This window comes from Fundulus heteroclitus, chromosome 19, assembly GCF_011125445.2.
Source record: "Fundulus heteroclitus isolate FHET01 chromosome 19, MU-UCD_Fhet_4.1, whole genome shotgun sequence".
NCBI lineage: Eukaryota > Metazoa > Chordata > Actinopteri > Cyprinodontiformes > Fundulidae > Fundulus > Fundulus heteroclitus.
In genome coordinates this window covers 12,077,605-12,102,222 of record NC_046379.1, presented here as the reverse complement: position 1 = coordinate 12,102,222, position 24,618 = coordinate 12,077,605, and the positions used below count along the sequence as shown (strand labels likewise).

The 24,618-nt window shown below is 41.6% G+C and overlaps 1 protein-coding gene across 1 annotated transcript in view; it reads right to left on the bottom strand.

Moving 5' to 3' along the window:
- The window catches only part of crim1 (cysteine rich transmembrane BMP regulator 1 (chordin-like)), a 53,233-nt gene extending 30,636 nt beyond the window's left edge, over positions 1-22,597 (bottom strand). Inside the window, exons 1-3 of the mRNA XM_012880114.3 lie at positions 21,921-22,597; positions 14,995-15,156; positions 14,558-14,731 (exon numbers count right to left, since the gene is read on the bottom strand). Coding sequence (XP_012735568.2) covers positions 14,558-14,731; positions 14,995-15,156; positions 21,921-22,218 — 634 coding nt within the window. The 5' untranslated portion in view covers positions 22,219-22,597. The remainder of the gene's footprint in view (positions 1-14,557; positions 14,732-14,994; positions 15,157-21,920) is intronic.
- Between the last annotated feature and the right edge of the window lie 2,021 nt (positions 22,598-24,618).

Sequence of the window (24,618 nt, the reverse complement as noted above, 5' to 3'; positions counted from 1 at the left end):
AAAGCCCAGTCATTAATAGCAGCCAACGTTCAACAGAGCTTCGCTTCATACCGGTTTAAAGACTGTCCTTCACTTAGCATACCAGGCCGCATTTGTCTATTCATCTGCACAGCCAATAAAATGGCTCTGATAGCTCTTGCTGGGGTGCATGGGTGGGTTGGGGTGCAAGCCAATCTGTGTGTGTGCGTGCGTGCGTGTGTGTGTGTGTGTGTGCGTGTGTGTGTGTGTGTGTGTGTGGAATTGGAGGCAGGGGGCTCAATAGTGTATTTTGGAGCCTTTTCAGGAAAATAAAAGTAGAGTCCCCTCTTTTCAGATATTGCTTGAGAACAGTTGTGCTTCCAAAAAAAGGGATTACTTAACCCAAAATGGACATGCTTATTTTGCATCTCACTGTCACTGTAATGTAAACAAGACAAAATAGAGGTTGAAAAAAAATTGTTGCTTGACCATGATCAGTCAGTTTATCCACATTTTCTGCAGCAGGCGAACTTGAAAGCCACCAGTGGCACTGTAAGCAATGATCATGGATGATAATGAGCAAATTCCTGCACTTGCTGTAAAAAATATATGTGACACTGACAGGGGAAACATGCAAACAAAGGCATCAAGTGGAAGTCCAACCAAGCTGTTTATGATTTTGTTATGAGAAATACTTAACAATCTTTGCATACATCTGGTTTTTGAGGAGAGGAAATTAAACAGGCCCAATGTTGCGTAACACTGCTTGGGGTTTTGGAGCTGTAAAGTTTCCAGAGTTTTGCTGGTGGCCTTCCTAAGACAACAAGCCTTTTATGATGTGTCTCAAAAGACAGGTGAACACAAGGTATGCTGCTCTGCGCTCCATAAAGCCAGAGAAAACTCCAGTAACTTTCTCTGGCATCTCTTTGAAAGGACTTTTAACCCCATGAACTGTTTGACTAGTGGGTTTTAAACGTAAAAAAGAAATCCTAGATTTTTTTAAATGGGGATGAATGAATTTATCAACAGTAATAGTTCCTTTACTTGCAATAGAGAGATGTCATATCACTGAGTGTGTATATATATATATATATATATATATATATATATATATATATATATATATATATATATATATTAATCCTCTAAGCTGTGGAAAGCAGTTTCCGACTATTTGGAGTTTGAAAATGTGCACTTTGAGGGTTCTTGCCACCACATCGTTACTCTGCCAGTTGTCAAAATTACGTTGTAATTAAGCCGTTACTCGGATTTTCAATCAGCGTAAAGGCTAGTTGGCTAACATCTGGACCCCTGCAGGGTCTCCCCTACAGACCCATTCACAACTCTGTATTCTAAGAGCAGCCAGAAGAAAACATGACACCCTCTTTGTTGACAAGATACAACACAAACACAACACATTGTTCCGAGAAACTCTCCCAGGCAGACGGACCAGAAAAACGAAATTCTACATGCTAAGCTAACACTATGGCACAAATATCTGAGAGCAACATAAAAAGGACAGTAGCTAGATCTACATCAGTGAAGTTGAACACTTCTTAGACAACATAAGATAACGCTACACCATGCAACGCTCCACTGCATGGTTGTACAAATACTGCAGCAAAAAAAAAAAAAAAAAAAACAGTGCCCCCCATAATTACTGTTTGGCTATATTCTCTCAACCAAACAACTTCAGTGTTTGCTACACTCAACTTAAGTTTGGTGACGCTGCCATGTTGGGTGTCTTCATTGCTATTGTGACAATGGTATTGAAGAAAGTATAAAACTGTCATGTTCCAGATCTAGCAATTGTTCGAACTCATAATTAGTTGATCTACCCGATTACCTTCTTTTAGCCAGCTGACTGGCAGTGCTTAGAGAAAGGTAGAGGGAGGGTAACACTGTACTACGTTCACTGTAAAAAGGGAACTAAAAGTAAGTCAAATTTTCTTGAAATAAATGTATTTTTCCTTGATTTGAGCAGCTAAATAAGATGTTCATATTTTAGGTGCAAAAATCTTATTCCATTGGCAGATCATTTAAACTTGCAATTCAATTCAAGGACAAATACACTCATTTAAAAAAAAATTCTACTTACTTTTAGTTCTCTTTTTGCGGTGCTGTGCTCCATACACCTGGAGAAGAGCCTCACTGGGAGTTTGTGAGGCATCTCCTTGAAAGGACTTTTAAACTGTAGAAACATGTGACTGAATCTTTATGTGGTTTTGAAACTGCAACTGTTTAAAACCTCAGTGTACTCCAAATCTGCTAAATGCCCTACGCCCTAAAAAGATTAAAAATAATATTTAATCGGACCTAATACTCTGCTGCCATGTGTTTTTAACTGCCTGCCCTCAAGTAAATATACATAAGAGGTGCTTTGATTGCCCCAGGTTGGTGGGTAGAGGGAACTGACGGTTGAAATTGAGAAGAAGTGAAACATTCAGCTTTTCTGGCTCTGGATAAATACAGCAGGAGTGTGAAGTATCTGTACTGTACCGTTTACTGAAGCAACCTGGGAACAGTGTGGAAGGGCCACAAAGCTCTCATTGATAAACTCTGTTACTGAACAGTGTCATTGCAAATGGAGGGAAACCCCCTGAATTAACGTTAGGCTACAACACTTTCCGGGTGTTTTTGGCCAATTTTCTAGACTGAAATTAAATAAACTTGGAACTGCCGAAGTCTAACACCGTCCACTGCTTCTCCCACTTTTGCATTAGAAAGAAAACTCTGAGCTCTTTAAAATCCGCAGAAAACACTTTCTCTGTATTGTGTGTGTGTGACTCACAGGAGGCTGATTACTCTTTCAGTTGCGATAATGGCTGGGGTTAGAGAGCGCTGGGAAAAGCAGCTGGCAGACACGCCATTGTCATTTAAATGAACAGAATTGTATCCTTGTGTGGAAATGCTCCAACCATTGCAGGTCTAATTAATATATTTTTTTTAGCTGGAACGTTTTAAAGCACAATAGACAGGCACAGAGGTTGAAAAGAGTCAGCAGCAAATGTTTTTTTGCTGCAGCCTTTGTGTTATATCTCAATGCATAAATAGCTGTAATTAGTGAGTCAGAGACCACAGAATGAATCTGTGCATCACAATGGTGGCAATACTCCAACTTGCACAAACACAAATGAACAGATTTGGTATGCTTGATCATTTCTCTTTGCGTATCAGTCAGATGTGCTCTTTTTTTTTTTTACTTTAGGAAGCAAGAAAACATAGTCTGCAACAAAATGCTTTCCTTTACCCATCTAGAAAGGGTGGAACATGAAAATGATCTTGCGACCACAGATTGATCTCTTCAGTAAACATAATTTATTTCTGGCATCTCCACAGCTCATTGAAAAAACAAAAATCCTTCACTCTAAATGGCTACTTTTGCGTCATGCTGGGTACAAGGAGCTCAGTCTTTTTTCCCCAAAGCAGAGCAACTCAACCGGGCAGAGGAGGCTCTGTTGACAGCCTGAGTTTACTCATGGAAAAAGTGCACAATGTGAGTTCTGTTCACCTTCTGACTTTGGAAACAAGTCAGTGGAGAACAAAGCCCTCTTAGTCGAGCTTCCCTCCATGGTTTCCTGGTCTTTCCTCAGGTTTTATAAAGTTACCCCACAAGGGACACATCACGCCGTCTCTCAAATTAAGCTGTGGGGGCATGGCCCCGTGCCCACAAACAGTTACAACTGAGAAATTCTGTTTCGTTCAACCTGTGCCTTGGTATGAGGTAGCTATCTTGGAGGGATCCAGGGCAAAAGACAGGGTCACCATGTAAAACCTTGGTGAACACTTTAAAGCTCTAGCAAAGGCTGGAGGAAACCGGGAGCATGCATCCAGACAGTGGCATCTATGCATTTCCTCCATAATTGCTCCTGTTTATCGATGCTGAAGGTGGCACAGTGATGTGATGGGTGGGGCTGCAGCTGACAATTATTTTATTAATCGAGTATTCCATCTATTATTCTGATAATTAATTGTGTGTTTTGAAATATAAAAAAAACGCCATTCTGCAAATATTTCATTTGACTACTTAAGCCTATTTTATGACGAATAAACAAGGAGAAAGTGAGAAATAAGTGATTAGGTTAATTAACTGTTACTAATTACTAATTTTAAAATTAGTTGTATTTCATCTGATCACTCTTGGAAGATTTCTTTTTAGTGTATCAGCCTCAAAGCCTTTGGCCACAACTGTAACCTTCTAGCATTACACCGTCCCCCAGCGTACTACAAAAATGGCAGAATGGGGGTGGAGTATTCATTAATCTGTCTCTTCTGAAAGCACTTCATGACAACATATCCTATATGTTGTCATGAAGTGTACCTGGGGTAAAGCACCAGTTGATGTGTGTCATTGATAATAAGAGCCACTAACATCAAGGTGTGCCTTCCCCTACATGTGCCTCCTGTATGGCGTTTTGTGGTACCATTCTAGAGAAACTAACAATTGTGGAAAACCTAAGAAATTTCAGCAGATCTTACAGAAAAAGAAATTCTGGGATTTTCCTTTTTCAAGTGAACTTCTAAATCCACAATATCGTGTCCCGGAGTCAAAGGGCAATGGCTAGTCTGAAAAGGGTCAAGACCAAAGCGAACTTCTGTATACAAAAGTTAGCACCCAATGCAAAAGTGACAATTGTTTAAACGCTCATACAATAGCATTTGCACAAACAATTTTGGAGTCGTATAAGACTATTTGGTCTTGACAGTTCTTGTATCAGCTTCAGTGGCCAACTGTTGAGGTTTATATTAAATAAAGATGCCCAAAGTGTTGTCTACTCCAGGTAAGATACTGACTGCCAGTGGTGCCGTGTAAATACTTTGCTACTGTACATCGCACGGGTTCATGATTTGATCAAAAATTATTTACACTGTCTCTCACATGATAATTTACATTTGCACACACTTTAGCTACTTTGAGGTGTTTGCTTGTACAGTCATGCATATTGCAGTTTTTCTCACATCGTTCTGTCAATCGGCTGTTGTATTTCCTCTATTTGACTTGAATGTTGCGCTCTTATCTGAATATCCCATGTCATCAATAACTGTGCAATATTTTTTTTGCCTTTCTGATAAATTTGTTCTCTTTTACTGTAGCACTTAACTTTAAATAAGATTGTTATTTATGTTACGAATCAAATGTGTAACTCTGTCTATGTGCTTTTGCCACTGTCAAGTCTGAATTTTCCCATTGTGGGACTATAACGGTATTTTTTATCTCAAGTAGATTTTCCGGTATCTCTACTTTAGTTGAGTGTTTCTTTCTTCTTAGGACTTTTTACTTTTGCTCCCTACATCTGAACACAAATATCTGTACTTTATACTCATTACTTTCTCAAAACTGGCTCACGACTTCTATATGTATTGATAGCATTACATGACACAGGGTTTTCCCCACAATATTATAAGCTTGGCAGCCCACCATGCTTTAATCGCCACCCCCGCACGGCTAAGCGTTGTCGATGTTCGCGATGTTTGAGAACAAATTTTATTATCTAAAAAATACTATGGATGTTAAATCCATTGTATTTCTACTGTTCTCCAGTTTTGCTTTGCATTGCATTGCATTGAAATGACTGTTGTCATTTCAGCTTTTAACTTTTTGCTCTCTCTCTCTTTTTCTTCATAGTAGGTACACCTGGTCTGACGTTCTGTTAACTGTGACATCTAACATCTAATGTAGAACAGATTACTGGATCAATGTGTGCTTCTGTGCTTTTTTGTCTGTCTTGTTGTGTCTCTGCTCTGTCTTCTGTAACCCCCAGTCGGTCGAGGCAGATGACCGTTCATACTGAGCCTGGTTCTGCTGGAGGTTTTCCTTCCCGTTAATGGGGAGTTTTTTTCTTTCCACTGTCGCTTCATGCTTGTTCTGTATGAAGGATTGCTGCAAAGCCATGGATAATGCAGACGACTCTCCCTGTAGCTCTACACTTCTCCAGGAGTGAATGCTGATTGTCGGGACTTTGAAGCAATCGACCAATCTGTATAATATGATTGAATTTGACTTTGTAAAGTGCCTCGAGATGACATGTTTCATGAATTGGCGCTATATAAATAAAATGTAATTGAATTGAATTGAAATGCAACTTTAGTGCTAAGAACACCAAAGCTCTAAAAAGTATCCAGCTGCTCATGCAGGACTTCTCTTTAGTTCAATCTATATTATCCTTTCTGAAATTTTAATTTAGAACAAAACTAGACAGTATTTTCTTTATGTTTTCCCAACGAACACAATGCAGGTTGTGAGCAAAAGAGGAAAATTAACCTATATTGTGTGCATAAAACAGTTTATTCTTAGAATTAGAAGAACATTGCAGAGCCTGTACTTTTTTACTTTCACTTAAGCAAAATAGTAGTGATGTTACGTTATGTGCCGAGGCTTCGAGGCGTGTGTCGAGTAATGGAGGGGGCGTTTCCGTGAAGCGCGTATCGAGGCTTGCTTCATTTAGAGGAGGAGCCGAAAACGATGACGTCCGAAGCCTCGCTGGCCGGCTGTACCACGTGACTGCTTCGGGAAGTGGCTCAGATGTTGGCGCGGCTTCGACAGCTTTTAGAAACCCCACAGGCTCCATTCAAAATGTGGGTTGTTGTAGGCGAGTTGCGGTCAGTTGAGAGAGTGGAGTTTTGATAGTTTGGATAGCAGAGTTTGGATAGTGGTTATTTAGTTTGAGACAGTTAGTTTGGTGTTTGGAGAGTTTAGGAGAGAGATAGATAGATAGGAGATCAGTGCTCTCAACTATCACGCATTGACCGTCACTGACTTCACACGGTCACACGCAAACATGGCATTTTTCACGCATAAAAATCCCAACGCCCATCTGGGCAGCGGACGATAAAAACTCCGCCTTCTGCTGAGATGTTTCAGCTTCTTTGACAGCTTGTGGCCATCAGTAATTCCTGCTGCAGTTCATGTTAACAGAGCAGCAGGAGGAGCGATCAGAGTTATGAATAATTTTAGTCTTAACCAGCGGTTGAAAGTGTGCCGGTACGGTCCTGTACTACGTACGCAGGAGGGGAGGGGGCGGGGGAAGAGAGCTGCTGCCAGATATTGCCTTCATTCAGAACCAGTGATGGCTGCACTCTGGATCATAAAACAGTTCTGCTCACCAGATGCAGTTTAAAACGCTACGTCTGGTTATAAGTTGTTTTTATTAATTCTGCATTTTTTAACTACATGCACCATATTTCTGTGCCTCAGCGCTTCGATGCGCTTCTGCCGTGCGCTTTTTTCAGGTGCGCAAAATTACGTTACTTGTAATTTGGGTGCGCGCTTTCATTTTAAAGAACTTGTAACATCAGGAGGCTGATCTCAGACCGGTCAGCTCCTATGATCACTGTATAGGAGCCCTTTACAGTTTTTATTTATGCATTTCCCCCCTGTTTATCCCTCGCACGCAGCGCACCATCGGGTAAAATCCTCCCACCTCACCGCCCAGAGCGCACTGAGGAGAGCAATAGAGATTTGTCTGGTCGACTGAGATGAGAAACCTGTTGCTGTGAAAGGTGATATAGGTTATAAACTGTTACTGTCTAGAATTGCATTGAGCTGAAAAGAGAGGAGACATCAGCAGCTGGATCGTGCGTAAAGACGCAGCGGGAACCTCTGTGTGCTTCAGTGTTGCTGCTGAAGGGAAACTGTGGGACCGTATAGTACTGGGCTAATCATTGGTCACAGTACCCCAATCTGTACATACTTGCACTTATTTATTTATGCACCCGGCATCATCTGTGCCATGTGAGCGTGTCTTTTCAAAGGTTGGAGAAGTAGTATCAAAAAAGAGAAATCATTTGAAACCAAAAACTGTGGAGAAATTGTTGTTTCTTAATAAAAATGCATGAAATCATCCAAGTTACACAAGCATTAGCCTATTCACTACCCCCTGCCTAGTTCTACAAGCACTTTCATTGTCCTCTGCCTGATTAAGCCCATGCCATTTTTCTAGAGTCACAGAAAAACATTATTACACAACATGCCATATCATGTCACTACTATTTTGGGAATAATTACACACAGAGAATACATTCAAACAATATTTTATTGTACACATGTGTTTACAAAATTTATGTAGACAAATGATTTCGTCCTACACCTTCTGTGAAGTCATTCCCAAGAGCCATAATAGACAAAAATGATATGCATCACACGTGTTAAGATACAGCTGGCTGTGATTATACACCTGGCCAGTAGGTGGTGCTGTGTGCACATGAACCGTCAAGAAATGAACCTTTTCTCGAACCAGTTGGCTGAGTGGTTCAATGCCTCATGAGGCTTCATCTCGCCATCACTACAAAATAGTTTAATCGGTACTTTTACATTTAGCAGTCTTTCTTGTGCATATATATCTTTGTTCCTACTCAAGTAAACAATGTGAGCACCTTTGACACCTCTGCTGACTGCTTATAATCTTTTAGCAGTACCCCACTTCTAAGATTCTGAAAACATTATTAGATACCAGAAACTCCAAAGATTTGAACAAAAATAGTTCAGGGTTGCACAAGAATAACATGACCTAAACCAAGCACATCATAACATGGTAAGAAATATGAATTAACCAATGGATGCATGTGTGAGCGAGGTGATGCGCCCTATGTGCCCAGCAGAAGTATATTCAAGAGAAACAGCTCCTTGCTGTCAGATGACTCAAAGCTACAGCAGTGATGAGGAGTTTTCAAGCAAATCAGCCAGACACAGCTATAACACCATGTATGGTTGTGTCTGACACAAAATACAAGGGATAAAGCTTTGGCTAGACTTCTCGAATGGGCTGCGGGGCTGTGAAGAGCTCAAGGTTGGGTAACCCTGATATGTCCAGCCTCCGGCATAGGTAAAGCATCAATCATCTTAGAAATCTTGAAATGGTCTTTGCGTGCACCGTTTAAAACAATAGCTTTAAAATAACTGTCCCTCCTTCTGGTGTCTTTATGAAAATCATATAAAAGAGCACAGTTGCTCAATAGGGATGCACATAAAGCATTGTAAAGCAAAGACAAACAACTTTTATGCGTGTTATGTTTCAGACTCAAACCTTATGTGTCGCAAATGTAGAAAACAACTCCATGAGAGGCCTTGGCTTACAGACAGCTGCTTGATAAATTGTGGAAGAGGCAGTTCTGTTGTGCATGTTTTGGCTGTGGGATCTTTTTTCCTAGCAGGAAAAAAAAAATGGAAAATAACGATGATGAAAGATTTTGGTCAGAGAACGAAAGGAGATGGTTGAAGCTCAGCTGGGGATTTGTTTTGATATGTTGATGGGGAGGGGGTGGGGTGTTGCCTTGCTCCAGGAGTCATTGGCCTTTGGGCGAGAGGCGGCGTACACCCTGGATAGGTCTCCAGTGCATTTCTACTCACACCCCCTGGAATCTGACACACCAAAATAAAATCCAGTCTAACTAATCACCCTAAGAACGTATCTCATTTGTAGAGTCCATTTGCGCATAATTTAATCTTAGTATAAAGACATCTGTTCGGTGAAGCCTTGGGGGGTTGTTTGGGAACATTAGTGAACACCACTACAAACCTACCAAGATCCCGATCTTGGTAGGTTTGCAGGTTTCCACAGGTTTGCAGATTTCTTGGTAGATCAGATTTTCACAAGCCATGTAGGGGACGCAGCAACCATGGGGAGAAAGGTGTACTTGGAGCAAAACAAAACTTTTTTTGGCCAGCATGCAAAACACTGCATGAGATGGCACACAGCACATAACCCTGAATACACCATTATCATGGTGAGACACAGTGTTGCAGATTGACAGTCCAATTCTTAAAGAAGACCCTTAAACTAAGAAACCTGAAATCATTTGAAACAGAGGTTGACCTATTAGTAGAACAGCCACCCCAAAGGGAACATAGCATATTGACACAACGGCCCAATCAAAGTCCAGAATTAAATCCTGCTGTGAATCTGTGGTAAGAAATGATAGTTGATCTTCAGAGTTACTCTTTTTCCACTCGGACTGAGCTGCAGATATTTTGCGAAGAAGGACGGGCAAAAAAACTTGCAGATCTCCTAGCAAAGCATTGGCACAGTGGTTCTGAATACAAATGCATGCCACACTTTTCACCTTTGTGTTTGCAAACCAGTTTTAAAAACAATATATCATTTACCTTCCGCTTGTGTTATGCACTACTTTGTGTTGGCCTGTCAAACAAAATCCCAATAAGATACACTTGTGTTTGTGGTTGTAACGTGGCAAAATGTGAAACAGCTCTCGCAAGGCACCTCATTCTGAACACACACTCTGGTAAACGATGAGGCCACGGCTTCCTCAGACGGCATACAAACAATCAGCACTGAGACGTCTCGTGCCCTCGCCAGCCGGTGTGGGTCTGGCTTGGCCAGTAATAGCTTGGTCACAAAGAGGCTGCAGCCAAGCAGAACTAACAGTCCTTTCACAAGGGCACAGGGAGGCAGGACGGAGGTGGCAGACGTAGGCTAGCAGATTTGTGAGAGCAAGTTCAGTCGGTTCCATGGACATTACTGTGGGCGCCACTTCCCCGCCAGATAATTCACATGTGAACTACCAGATGTCCGTGAGGAACATTGCTTCATCCTACTCACTTTTGGGGAAACATTTCTAATGATAAAGCATGGGGAGTGACTGCTAATATAACTGTTGTTCACCTCTATCACTACCTGTTGTCATGTTAGCATCAAGTGAAGCTCTTCTTTCCTGACAAGGTAAAAGATTTGGTGCTCCATGTTGCTCCTAATTATCCACAAATGCCTGTAGCAACAATTTCAAAGCATAGTATCTATCAGATTTAGTGTCTTACAAATGTAGTGGTGGTCTTTGAACATTTTGGCACATTTTAAGTGCAGAGGATGACATCGGAAGCAGGTGAGTCAATCAGAGCATTATGAGGAGCAGCTGAGGCTGAAGGTAAGCCATGAGGCAGACTGAATAACACAGAGGAGCTAAACTAAGACACAAGGAAACAAACCAATTTGAAAAGACAAATACAGTATTAACTTAAGGGGAATAAACTAATATGGCAACATCTTAAATGGACATAAAACAAGGCAATAACACCTGGAGATTGTGATTAATGTTAATATTCAAAAGAACAGATTGTAACATATATATATATATATATATATATATATATATATATATATATATATATATATATATATATATATATATATATATATATATATATATGACAACAGCAGCCCAAAAACAGAAGTAAATGTTACAATTCTGTTTCTCTATTTTCTATTACTTAAACACCTTATTTTAACATGTTTTATCTGCTGAGCTCCAGTGGCTTGTAAGCGGGTTTAAACGCTGCATTCTTCACCAAGGCATAGAATGAGGATTATTTATAAGATAAAGAGGGCGTGATTTAGGGAGTCGCCATGGAGCCAAATCGGAGTGTAGACCCTAACCACTGAATCTCATTCTGGCAGACAAAGGAAAATGTCTGCTGTGACATCAAGACAAACAAGATAATTATCTCGCACAGAGACAAATGCAAATGCATGCAGACACGCAAGCTCATGTATGTAGGCTCATTACAACCCTGAAGGTTTACTGTGGTCAAGGCAAGGGTAATTTTACATGTGTGTTGCTGAAAAAGCATATGTATCTTTTGGACCTAACGGATTCACACACCCTGATTTCCTGCTAAATGAGGGGCCATGAAGAGGGGTGGATGCTTGCTGCTATGAATACCCATAAGCTGGTGAAAAATGTTGTTTTGGTGTGAGATCAGACTGTCATCCATTCGGCTCAGGCTCTAAGATAAGGCAGAGGTTATTCTGCTGGATATGTGTGCACAAAATGATGTTTGATGAACACACTTCCTGTGGGATTTACTGCATAAACGGCTCAAGACAAACAGAACCGAGAATGTCGGTAATAACCCCCCCATTAGCTGCAGACTAAATAAACTCAAATGTGTCTTCATGGCTCGCTGCAAGAAAAGAGCTGCTTTTCATCGGAGATTCTTCAAATAGGAACTCTACTATTTTAATTCAGATCTGAAGAAGATTTTCAAGCAGCGAATAGTTTTATTTACTATTCTCTGGGGCGACTGGGGCTCAGTGGGTAGAGTGGTCTTGCAATCGGAAGGTTGTGGATTTGATTCCAGCTTCCCCCTGTCGCATGTCGATGTACCCCTGGGCAAGGCACTTAACCAAGTTGCCTACTGATCTCCTTATCGTTGTATGAATGTGTGTGTTAGTGATCGTGATTGGGTGAATAGGGCTATAGTGTAAAGTCAGTATAACTAGAAAAGCGGCACATAAATTCAGCCCATTTAGTCTGAAGTTCAGAGGCAGTTCTGTCTTTCAAGCAGTCAGCTAATGCTCTAAAAAAGGAACATTTAACACTCTGCCAATAATCTTTTCCATGTACAAGTGTGAATTAAAGAGTATCCTAAAAGCAGAAGTAAACGGCTGTTCTTAGATTAATTCAGATGGTCCTCCTTTTCACCTGTGGTATAGGAGAGGCTTGCTTACATGCTGCAGCTTAATGAGTCTGCGCTGTGCCTGCAGATCTCCAACACTGAATCCCCCTATCAACACCTTGACAAATTCCACTTTCTGAAAGAATATTTTTGTTTCTGCAACTTGAATTCATTTTACTGGGATTTTGTTTGATAGATGAAAGCAAAGTAGTCCATAATTGACAAGTGGAAGACTGTTGGTACATAGGTTGTTTTTACTATCTGAAAACAGAAACTTTAACAGTAACTTTTTTTAATAATTTTATTTAGCCCTCTTTACACAGACACACATAAAGTTCAACCTGCCTTTACACATCGCCTAAATAGCAAGAGGAGTCCACCTGTAGGTAATTGAATCTCAGTACAGCTGTTCTGAAACACTCTCAGACATTTGTTGGAGGACATCAATGAACAAACAACATTGCATCGAGCGAGAAAGACCAAGGAACACACCAGGCAGGTCAGCAATATGTTGTGGGAATGTTTAAAGCAGGGTTAGGTTATAAAACAGTATCTAAAGTCTCATGGACTGAATGGGAAAAAATAGGGGACAACTGCAAGCCTACCACCCTACATGGCAATCCACCCCTGGACAACAAGAGCAGTAATCAGGAGAGCAACCTGAGAAGCCCATGGTTATTAAAGCAGAGCTATAGAGAGCTACAGTTCAAATGAAAGAATCAGTATACAGTACAATAGGCGTGCCACTAATAAAATATCACCTTTTTGAAAACCGAAAAAAGAAAACCTGTCACAAGCTTCAATGGACTAACCTGAATCTCACCAGATGGATTTCGTTCTGCAGAACTCCACACATCCAACTGGGATTGCGCCATTGGAGATGCATTTCAGAAGGAGGGGCCTTATCAAAAATCCTTGCATATGATTGGATAAACCACTTGTCCGTCATCTTTACCGACGTGCTACTTTAACCACTTATATCAAAACCAGCCCGTGACGCTGACTAGAGCGATGCAGGGAAAACTAAAACAGAACAGCTTCCATCATGGATATAGCGCGATGTCGCTAAATGACCTATGTCGATGTTCTTTTAAAGAATTACCTATATTTTTTTAACCATAAGGTGTACCGGATTATAAGGCGCATTAAATATTATTCTCATATCAGCCCCTCCACCCCTCCGTAGACACACATACTACCTGAGCAGGAGAGCTATCCGACTCTGTTGGGAGGACAGTTTTTAAGTACAGCATCACAGACTTTTGATCAAAGCAAAATTATTTTTATGTAGGTTAAAACCAAACAATAAGCGCTGAGCATCGCAAATTAAGGTTATAAAATTGATAGGTTTGTAAACTCCTCAATGAGCTCGGCAAAAGCAGAGAAGTACTGGGTCCTCCGAGGGAACAAAGCCCCGGAAAATACCAAGCGCGGGTAAATAAAATTAATCGGGCAAATGTGTATGGAAACGCTATCCCTGATTTTTATTGTTTATAAAAAGGTTTATTGCTTCCTCGCAGCAAGCCGCCATTGTTATCTGAATCCAAACAGACGCTTCTCTGGTATATCACATCTGTGAAAATCCCGCCCGGAGATCCTGATTGGCTCATCCATTTTATGTGGTATTGAAATCCCTCCCAATGGCAGCAAGTCCAGATTGATGTGTGGAGCCATGTGGGGCTGGGCAGAACTACATCCATCTGCCGAGAGTCAGGTTATCAAAAGACTAAAGGTTCACCTTCCTGCATGACAATTACCCTGAACATACAGCGACAATTGAATGGCTTAGATCAAAGAAACATTTGTGTGTTAGACAATCCCCGTCAAAGTACAGTCCTAGATCAAATTGATAATCAGTGTCAAGAGTAGAACCTGCAAAGACTTCAGTCTCTGAATGTGCCACACCGACAGATGCATGTCCCAAACGACTTACAGCTGTAAGTGCAGTAAAAGGTTGCTCTACAAAGCATTGATTGACAGGGTTGCAATCCCAATAAAATACATCAAAGTTGACAAAATGTGGAAAAAGGTGTATGAAGATGATTGGAAGGTACTGTTTAATGAGCTGTGACCTGAGGAATTACACCTGGATGTGAAATGTAAATGTTTGGATTCGTTTTTCGAAAATGTATGCCAGCATTTGTAACGAAAAAATAAAATTGTGGATTCATCAGACCATTTGAGGGTTACCTGCTGCTTGCTGGCACTGGCTGCGATTGATGTAGGCGAAGTGGTGGTGGCAGCTCTGAGACTCGCATGTGCAGCCGTCAGCGGTCAGGTTGCACCCAGAGAACATGCACATTGGATTAGATGGTCCCACATACTTCTCTTTGTGTCTCTCTCTGTGCTCGTGCCTTCGACCCTCTGAAACACACAAACCAAAGGCATCAATGAGTCACATACATCAGCAGAGCTTAGAAGTGAGTCGGGAAGAACCACAGAAAGCCGGAACTTGTGTGTCATCACTATGAAATGTAAGTAGTTTTAGTCATCTCAGAACAACATCTGTTATGGATTAGCTACTATCTTTGGAGATTATTCTGCACTTTATTTCACATACTGCTGTCTGATTCATTCTCTCCGTGTCGTTCAATTTAGTAAGAGAGATTGGCGAGATTAGGGCGCACCTGACTTGCTGGCCTTCATACAGGTCTCTTTGTCCGGATAGGTAAAAGTTCCCAAGCAGGAGAAACGAGCATCGCACACGCATTCAGCTCCTGCTTTGTCGCAGCCAGTAATTAGAGGACAGCGCTCATCCTCTAGGCCTGCATCTGGATGGTCGGGAAGAACTGTGGCAATAAGACAACAAGAACAGAGAAGGTTGGATTAGTTGACCATTTAAACAAGACCAGTCTGCAACCTTTTTGTTGTAAAACACTACTTTGGTACAGCCAAGACTGAAGTGACCACTGTATTATTGGGCTCCAGTCCCTCCCCCCCCTTCTCTTGGTGCCACACTACTACAGCTACTGAGCCCATTTGTTTTCTTTTGTTCCACAGTGTGGGGCCCTCCCAGGGTCTGCATCTCTGACGGCTGCAGCAACACCTCCTCTAAACCGAGGCCACTCACACCAACAACCGTCTGCAGCCAGGTCTCTCATTGAGCCTGATCCAAAGATGGCACCATGCAGCTCACAGCCCCATTTGGACAAAACTTTACGCAAGGATGGAATGTGACGTTAGAGCTGTGTGAGCTGAATATCCAGCAGGATCCTGGGATTAAAGGGCTCCAGTGTACATAGTACGCTCAGTGTTCCCTTACCCTTCACGCATGCATAAACATGCATAGATATAACCCTAAATTACCATCCTTCATTACTGCACATAACAGTGGCAGTAGGGTAAATATTATGAGACAAACTGTACGCCTCAATTCAGCAGTGTTGAAGCATGGCTCGTTGCTTTCTTCTCCAGAAGTACACCAACAGAATAATGCGACAAAGAAAAATGTGTTGAAACAATCTATTTGTCTGATGACTAAAAAGACCAAAAGGTGGATTAAAGAGGCTGGAAACAAACACAACCCCAGAGGTATACATAAAGTGCCTTTTAAATTTGTTTGCTTTAAAATTATTATTATTTGTCACCTCACAAACATTATCCTCAGGCCCTGTTTACGCAACAACAATCCATGAAAAACAGAATTGTTGTTCTGTTCCTGTAAACACAACTACACGGCAAAGTTTTATTTACGATCTTCGTGGACACAACATTAGCAGAAACGTTAAAATGGTGTAATTTAGCTGTAATTTCACGGTATGTTCTTTGAAACTGAGGCCTTTCACACACATAGCTGAGTCTTTACAAAAACAAATATCTCCCCCACATCATTTAAAAAAACAATATCATACACGTTGGATTGTTTTCAGAAATGTTTTCATCCACAGTAACACGCACAAATAGACCACTGAGCATTGTTTGAAACATGCCGATTGCATAGAGGGCAGTGTACCGCAAAGCTAAAAAACAATGTCAGCCAGTCAGAATCCTTCAAAATAAGGGTAGTGTTGAATGGCATTGTGCTTCTGTTTTGGGAGAGAGGGTTGGTGTAAAACAGATGACCTCCGAGCGCACTTTCTCCCTTGCAACATAACGCAACTGGATCAGTTTGTCTTGTAAAAACAAACTAGCATCAAGCGTCTCTGGACCAACTGTAATGTTTATAATGTTACGCTTTTACTTTGAAGATTTGATGCCAGGGTGTAAACAGGGAATGCTGTGTGATTGTCAGGCTAACGTCAGTTGGAAAGAAACGACTAGAGATGCCGCTGATTTCGTAGCAGTGGACTTGTCCAGTTCAACATTGATTAGAGACATATTGTAAAGAGTCAATCACACCTCTGATAGCATTTGTTTTTCCTCCACTGCATGGGTGAGTCAATGACAATTGTCGCATATGTGATGTTAGCGCAGCATTATTTGTTGCATCTGTGATGTGCTGGACCCTAAAAGTCTGTTTTATCATGTGCACACACAAAGACAAAAACTGTGTCAGGGTTTTCGCTTAATGTATTTGATTGTGGCGCACTGCCACACCAAAATAAAAGCCGCCACACCTTTAGAATGAATATAAAAAATATGCTAAGCATATGATATAGCATAGCTACTGTATAACATGAGTTTAACATGAGTTTAAATATCATGCTACTGGTGGCTACTGTGCACTGTGCTGCTCTCTGTCACTATATTTGGGGACATTTCAGACCCCTCTAGTAACTTTTATTCATATAAACCGACTAAATCTAGTGACTTTTTCTGTGTTTTTTGGCAATTTAGCAGCTTTACATGAAAGCAGCAATCTGGCTGCCATTACTGTCTCAAGACAGCTGCTAGAGCTGCGTAAGCTGTCCCTATTCCCTCAGCGCTGTCTCACAGGCACAGGCAGCTACAGGGTTTCCCGCAGCGCTATCTTGGCGTGGCGGCCGCCACGCCAAACTCACGCTACCGGCACGCCAACATTCCAAAAAAAAAAAAAAAAAAAAAAAAGTGACGTTAACACGCGCTTTCGCGCGTGCGTGAATGGCATGGAAAAAACACATGGATACCCCCGCTCCGCGAGTCTGTCCGCGGAAAACGTGTCGTCCAAAAAAAGGTTGTAATGTAAACAGGGCAACTTGATAGACCAAGACAGAGTGTAGTTGTAAAACTACAAACTATGTATCCATTTCCGTCCACTTCACTTTCAATCGTATTGCCCTATTATATAAAACTCCAATAAAATACATCAAAAGTAGAAGACATAATATGAAAAGGTTCAAGCTGTATAACTAGCTTCACAAGGCACCATATGTGGATGTTATTATTACACACCAGATATGCCTCCCTGAGAGTATAACCGTCTCCTGCTGTGATAAAAGGAGAAGAGCTGAAGTGAATCAATGTGACTGCAGCAGAAGCCAACTTTCGGATGACACCTGTGTCATGAGTGCCAGAGTGAAATCTGTCCAACTGACAGAGGTGAAGGTAAGGTTACCTTCAACCTGACCCAGCCAGCTCTGTTAATGGCTCTCCCAGATGGCTAGTGGACTGGCAGAGGACAAGCAGCTTTTCCAATAAACCCAGCCGAAATGATTTCCCTTCACTCTAATATGATCCACACATTTTTTTTTCCATTCAGAGTCTTTCCTCCACCCGAAAGGGTACTTTCCTTCAAGACGGTGATAGTGCTTGTCTGTGTGGGGTGCTAAGTCTGGCACATATAAAAGGAGATAGGAGTCAAAACAATCAATGAAAGGCTGGACACTGAACACATTGTCCCCACTAATTCTAGCTTGACCCCCCACTGAGCCCCATTTGTTTTAAGTTGCCTTAGTCTAGGACCCTTCAGCTCAACCCCAGTCTGTTATGGTCCCTTCTGGCTATCTGTTTTCCGGTCTGGCACAACACTTGCCAAAGTCTATAAGGCTTCATTGCAGGGGTATTCCTCTCTTAGCTACTGAGACTGCTTGTCTTGGCATCCAGAACCAGGACGGGAAAGCTGACCTCTACGGGCCCTTAGGCTGATAGCAAGCTTAAAAGGAAGTCTTTGAAACATTAGATAATACCAGGGGAAGGGGAAAGTAGAAAGCATGTGATGGAGAAAAGTGGACACAGCGTCCCTGTAGGACAGGGATTTAGTGACATAGTATGTTAAGTCTCTCTTGAGCTTAAGAAAACTTGGCTTGGGAGAGACAAAACCATCTTAAAACAAGATTTTCTCACAAATTTGCTGCTATAAGTACCAACACACTGATTCATTATCTGAATAATCAATTGAACAGGCTTGTTAACATCTTCTGGGAGCAGGTACATGAATGTTAAACATTTAGTGTCTTTATTAAATTTTTTTTGGTTGTTGGAATGATACTTACAAGTATCAAAGCTGGGTATATTTTTCCCAATATAACCAAACTCGTTTTGCATACCACTACCGTTACACAAATATTTAAGTAAGTTTCTTTCTCTGAAAAAAACAACAACAACCAGAAACATTTACAATGCAACAAAAGTGTTTAACTTAAGTGTAACATACATCAGCGGCATATGACATGTTCCAAAAATAAATCTCTGCTATTTTCTATTAAACCAACCACAGCTCTGCACCCCTACTAATGCTTCAATAACTGTGCCCACCAATCCGCTCAAGAACAGTCATTACTGGCACCACCCTGGGGTGTGTTCTCTCCCCACTCCTCCTCTCCCTGTATAGAAATTACCCCACCACAGCAGACCTGTCTGTTAAACTCCTGATGTTTGCAGATGACACCATCATCAGTCTGATTCAGGACAGTACAATTATGCATATGGACAGGAAGTGGATCCATTGGTCCACTGGTCCAGTGAGAACCACTTGGATCTTAACCCTCTCAAGGCTGTAAAGATGACAGTGGACTTCTAGAAAACTCCCCCCACATTGGCTCTCCTCACCATCCCTAACACTGCTGTGTCTACAATGGATCATGTCCAGTTCTTGGGAACTACCCTTTCTCAGAACCTGAGCTGGTCCACATACAAAGACACTGCTCCGAAGAAGGCCCACCAGATAATGTTCCTCAGGAGCTGCTGATGATTTTTTTATACTGTGATTGCTCAGTCTGTCCTGTGTTTGTCCATCAGGGCTGATCTTTTCTTCATCCATGACTTGTACAGGTCTAGACTCAGGAAAAGTGCAGGTAACATCTCTGCAGAACGCACACATCCTGGACACAAATTCTTTAATTTTTTACCTTCCAGTTGGCGCAACAGACAGGCGTTTACAAAAACCAGCCACCACAGAGGCAGTATCTCCCCCCCCAGGCTGTCCGTTTGATGAACACAATGAACACTTCACACCATCAGTAGTCAGCTACACTGCTGTGAAACAAAATAAGTATGTTTGCACGATCACAAACTCACCACCTCCGATTTTTATTTCTTTACATATTTCAAAAAAATGTTTATATAATTATATCTAATATCTTGTGATTGCTCAAGTCAAGTGAAATTTAGCACTTTTATAACTCAGAACTTGGCGTATATCTATATGGGCAGGTAAGAGCTTTTAAAAAATCCTCAATGGATCTCTAGTTCAACTAAAACAATATGCAACATATCATTTCTACACTTCCACACAAACTAGATTTTGCCCACACAGTGAGTCCAACTTGGAACAGCAAAGCAGGGGTTTATAAAAGCGGAAACATTTACCCCCACTCTTGATTGCGGGGCTAATCACTATAAAACCCTTCCAAGCTTGAGGGAGTGAAATGTGCGATCAGCCTCCAGCAGTCTTCCTACTACTGTGGCCCATGAAAACACACTGGGAGGTGTTGATTTACCCCCACGGAGACCCCTTTGGGATGTTGGGTCTGCGTATGTACGTGTGTCTGATTTAAAAGGTCAGCAGCAGCCAATGAGGTATGACTCAGTCAGAGGAGCCGTCAGGTCTCCAGTTTGTCCCAAAGCTGTTAAGATGCAGAAGATGTCCTCCAGATGCCTGAAACTGAGGCGTAATCAGCACCTGCATCCCCTGGGAACTGCTGGGGGGGACGAAGAACCATGAAATAGCCCTAACTTGGATCACCCTACAGATGGATGATAGAGGGGCAGGGTCAGGTGATCCTCACGCCCACTGAGAGCTGCTTACTTTCTCCAACAATCCTACCAGTCCTCTTCAATCATCCACAAACAGGCTGGACAGAGTGCAGGTGGTGCAGCTGGAGGGGGTACATCCATGAGCTGTTTGTTCCTCAATGAAATACCAAAGCTTCTGACTCCTTTCATTGTACTGCAAGGTTGTCTGAGGCTGAGAAAGTAATTCAAACTGTGCATAAAATGAGCACCTCATAACGGCCTGGCTCTACTTGGTGGAGACCTAACAGAGGAGCATTGTGGAACTCAACACGTGCAAAACAAATTAAAATAAAATAAGTCCGCAGTCCTGTTTTTCAGACTTTTCAAAGCATGTCCGGAGGACTAAGTCCTGTAAACAGCACTCACAAGAAAGTACATCACAATGTTTTCCCCTATTAAAAACACAAGGCATAACTCAGTATCAAGGTGCGCCAAGGTTTTAACAGCTGTGGTTTAAAAACTACGACAAAAAAAAAAAAAAAAAAACTACCAAAAAAAAAACAAAACTTTCCCTCATACTGGTTCTGTTGTTTATAGTACTTTTAATGAGATGTCAAAGAAGGTACCGGAATGACCTGGGTTTTTCTCTGGCTCTAAAAACAGATTAACACAGAATTACCTTTCCCCAACTCTTGTTGACTGAAATATGACTACTACAGTCTTCCCTGTTTGCAGAATAGAAAAATTCAGGAAACGCAAACAGTTACAGCAGGAAAATTGAAACAGCACCACCCAACACTTTTATAGTTGTCCAGTAAGCAAGCTATGAGGGGTGTGTCTCTTAAGCTGCCAACTGCAGGCTGGGTACCTGAGCAGATAGCCTGACAAGTTGGCCCACTAATATAAATATGTTATACCTGAGTAGTTAAATAAGGTGTTAGCTACAAAAGCAAAATAGTTTCTGCATTCCTTAGAATAAGAGCTTGTAACTTACTAAATGAAATGTATTTCAATTTATAGATAACAACATAATAAATAATATGTAAAACATTGAGGTTGCTTAGAGCAATTAGATCATGTTACAAGTTTTTGCTTGAATTATTTGTTTAAACGCCGTGATACTGAATCAGCAGCATTTTTATACAATGTTATTGTGGAAATCTCTTATTGCTCAGGGTTATACATGACACCCACACAACCATATCTGTGTTTCCTTTTTGTCTCAAATGTTTTTTGTAGCAGAAAGGACGGAGTCTGCTACAAGCAGAGCAAAAAAAAAAAAAAAAAAGAAAAAAAAACTTGTGTCAAGGCTCTCCTGCCAGATGTATTGTCAAGTTTCTGAGCCCGGAGTGAATGGGGCCGAACATGACTCCTCTCTCCTGCAGTCAAGAAAGCCCCTTAGACGTGAATTAACTGCGCCAGACAAGGTACACAAGAGATGGGCAAGCTGCATACAGTCACTAGATCACTACTAAGCTGTGGAACTGGTCCAGGGTTTATACTTAAAAGTAGTTTAACTCACGTTTACACACTCCGATTTCAGGTATGTTGGCGGCTCCGGTGCTGTTAACAGAGGCACAGGTCAGCCCCAGGGCGCAGTAGCCGTGCGCCCAGTCCTGACCGCCGCAGGGTTCCCACTCCAGCCGCGCGCAGTGGTCGCAGCAACCGCATGGATCCCTGGCCACGCTCCGGCCACCCTCGCAGCCGTTGGCCACTTTGACTGGACAAGTCCGGAGGTTACAGGGCGTGCATTCGTGAGCCAGGAGCGCACGCGCCAGAACGATGAGATTCAGCAATATAACGGAGCGTTTGCGGAACATCTTTCCTCCAGAAAAATAAAAAAATCAAAAATCGATCCGCTTCTGTCCACAACAACTCCCCGCAATTTAGAGAAAAGTTGTCAGAGCTCGATCCTGGAAAGTTTCCCCTTACTTCAAAAGCGAAAGCACCCCGAAACAGGACTGGGAGGTGTGCGCTTTCTTTTCTTTTTCTTTCCTTTTTCAAAGAGTGGCACAGATATCCAAAAGACTGCGGATAAAATTCAGCGCACGCAGGTAGACGCGCGTCCCAGTAAGCGCCTCACCTGATCAGATAAGCAGCAAAAATCCAACATCGGGGTTTCTTGCTGAATGCAGGTAGACACGCTGGAGTTCGCTGCTACTGTCAGACACACACTAAAAGCGCAGCCTGAGTCTTAAATTGACGTACAGGCATGTGGAAATTAGCGGTGTACCCCTCCCCCCGTGACTGACACAGGCACCGACCAGTCACAGGGAAAGGAAGGAGGGAGGATTGGAACTGATTTTTCCCATCCAAACAACTTTCCTCGGCGTTGCGCAATTGTGTATGTTCCAATGTCTTGAATGAAAATCCATCAGAGTAATTTATGCTGCTTGGCTTTTTCCTCTATAATTATTCCATTAATCCAGTCTACAGTAATAAAAAATATATATTTCAATTTTTCATGGAGTGGCCAGGGCTACTTCAAATTTTGTTGTTGTTGGTTAAATACTTTAAAGGATAAAAATATAGAAGTAAATGTTGCAACTCAGTGAAACTTGCCCTGTTCTTTCTTAAATTTCTATTTGGAACCCCCCCCCCCCCCCCCCCCCAAAAAAAAAAAAACAAACAAAAAAAACAAGACTGCTTCTCCAGATATGTTTCAGTTTTTTGGCACAACATTGGCAGAAAAATGTTCCACCCTTCACTTTTTTCTATGCTGGCCTGTTAGAGGCTCATAATCAAACCCATAGGTACATAATTTATAAGCATGTGTCGTGTTAATGGGAACATGTGATTGCCTTTGTTTCTAGGTGTCAGATGCCGTGTACAGATATCAGAGGGAACGTAAAAGGTCATGTCAAAATTTGCTCCGTTGAGGCAGTGTTTATATGCTTACATTGACAAATGGATAGTCTGTTCGTGTGTGGGCAGAGGACAAAGCTGCAGGGTGAGTTTGGTGTTGTTATTGCTTCAATGCCTTGGAAAAGAGTTCAAATCCTTTTAACGTTTGTCACACTTTGTCAACAGCACAGTGTTTGGCATAGCTATAAAGTGGGGAAAAAAATGCAAATTAGGTTTTCAAAATGTTTTACCAATAAAGAACAGCGGGGCTTGCATTTATATTTAGCCCATTTTTATTCTAATAAACCTAAGTAAGATTGCCTAGCCACCAAGGGAACAGGATCCACCTGTGTGTAATTTAATTTAAGTATAAATACAGATGTTCTGTGAAGCCAGAGAAACAAACAGGTCACACAGCAAATATGTGGAAGAAGGTGCTTTGGTCAAAGAAGTCCAAAACTAAACTCTATTTTTTTGGTCAACAAATATTGAACATCAGCATGCAACTTACCCATGGCAAAGGATTATTTTATTTAAAAGTGACAGACTGGGAAACTGGTCAGAGTTAATGGGAAGATGTATAAGATTCCAGCGGCAGTCCTGGAAGAAAACCTATTAGCGCAGTAAATAAAACCCTGAGGCCGGAGTAGAGGTTCTCTTCGAATTGGAAATCAAGATAACCAGGGCTACAATGGACTAGTTTAGATCAAATCCTCTTCATGGTTTTCTCAGTTAAAGTCCAGACTTAAGCCAATAAAGAATCTGTGCAAGATTTGAAATATATATATATATATATCACAGATGGTTTTACAAAGTGTTAAATCAAAGGGACTACATACAAATGCGTGGTACACTTTCCAAGTTTTTGTTGTTGTTGTTGTTGTTGTTGTTGTTGGTCTATCAAATAAAATCCCAATAACATTAAGTGAAGCTTGTGCTTGCAAAACCACAAATTGGGGAAAATCCTAAGGGGTATGAAACATTTTGCACGTCACTGTACAGCCTGCACATTGCTGGAGCAAAGCTGTTATGGTGCAAAGGATGAACCACATCCAATGTTTGTTTGCTGTCATTGTGGTCTTTACACCAAATACTAGCTTTCTTAAGAAATGATTTTCCCCTACCAAATCAGCGCACAACAAACAGCACCTCCTTCATTTGCAAAATCTGCCTGGAGCCAGCCGCTCCAACACAAACACAACAACCAGGAAACCGGCCTCGTAGCACGCATAATCAGCACTTGCAACACAGATCAGCTCTTGTCCTCTGCCTCTCTCTCTCCGCCCCTCCCTTTCTGCATCCTCTGCTTGGAGTTCTCATCAGATGGGTTGATTCGTTGACTACTGGCCGGAGCCTCACTTTTTTTTTTTTTTTTT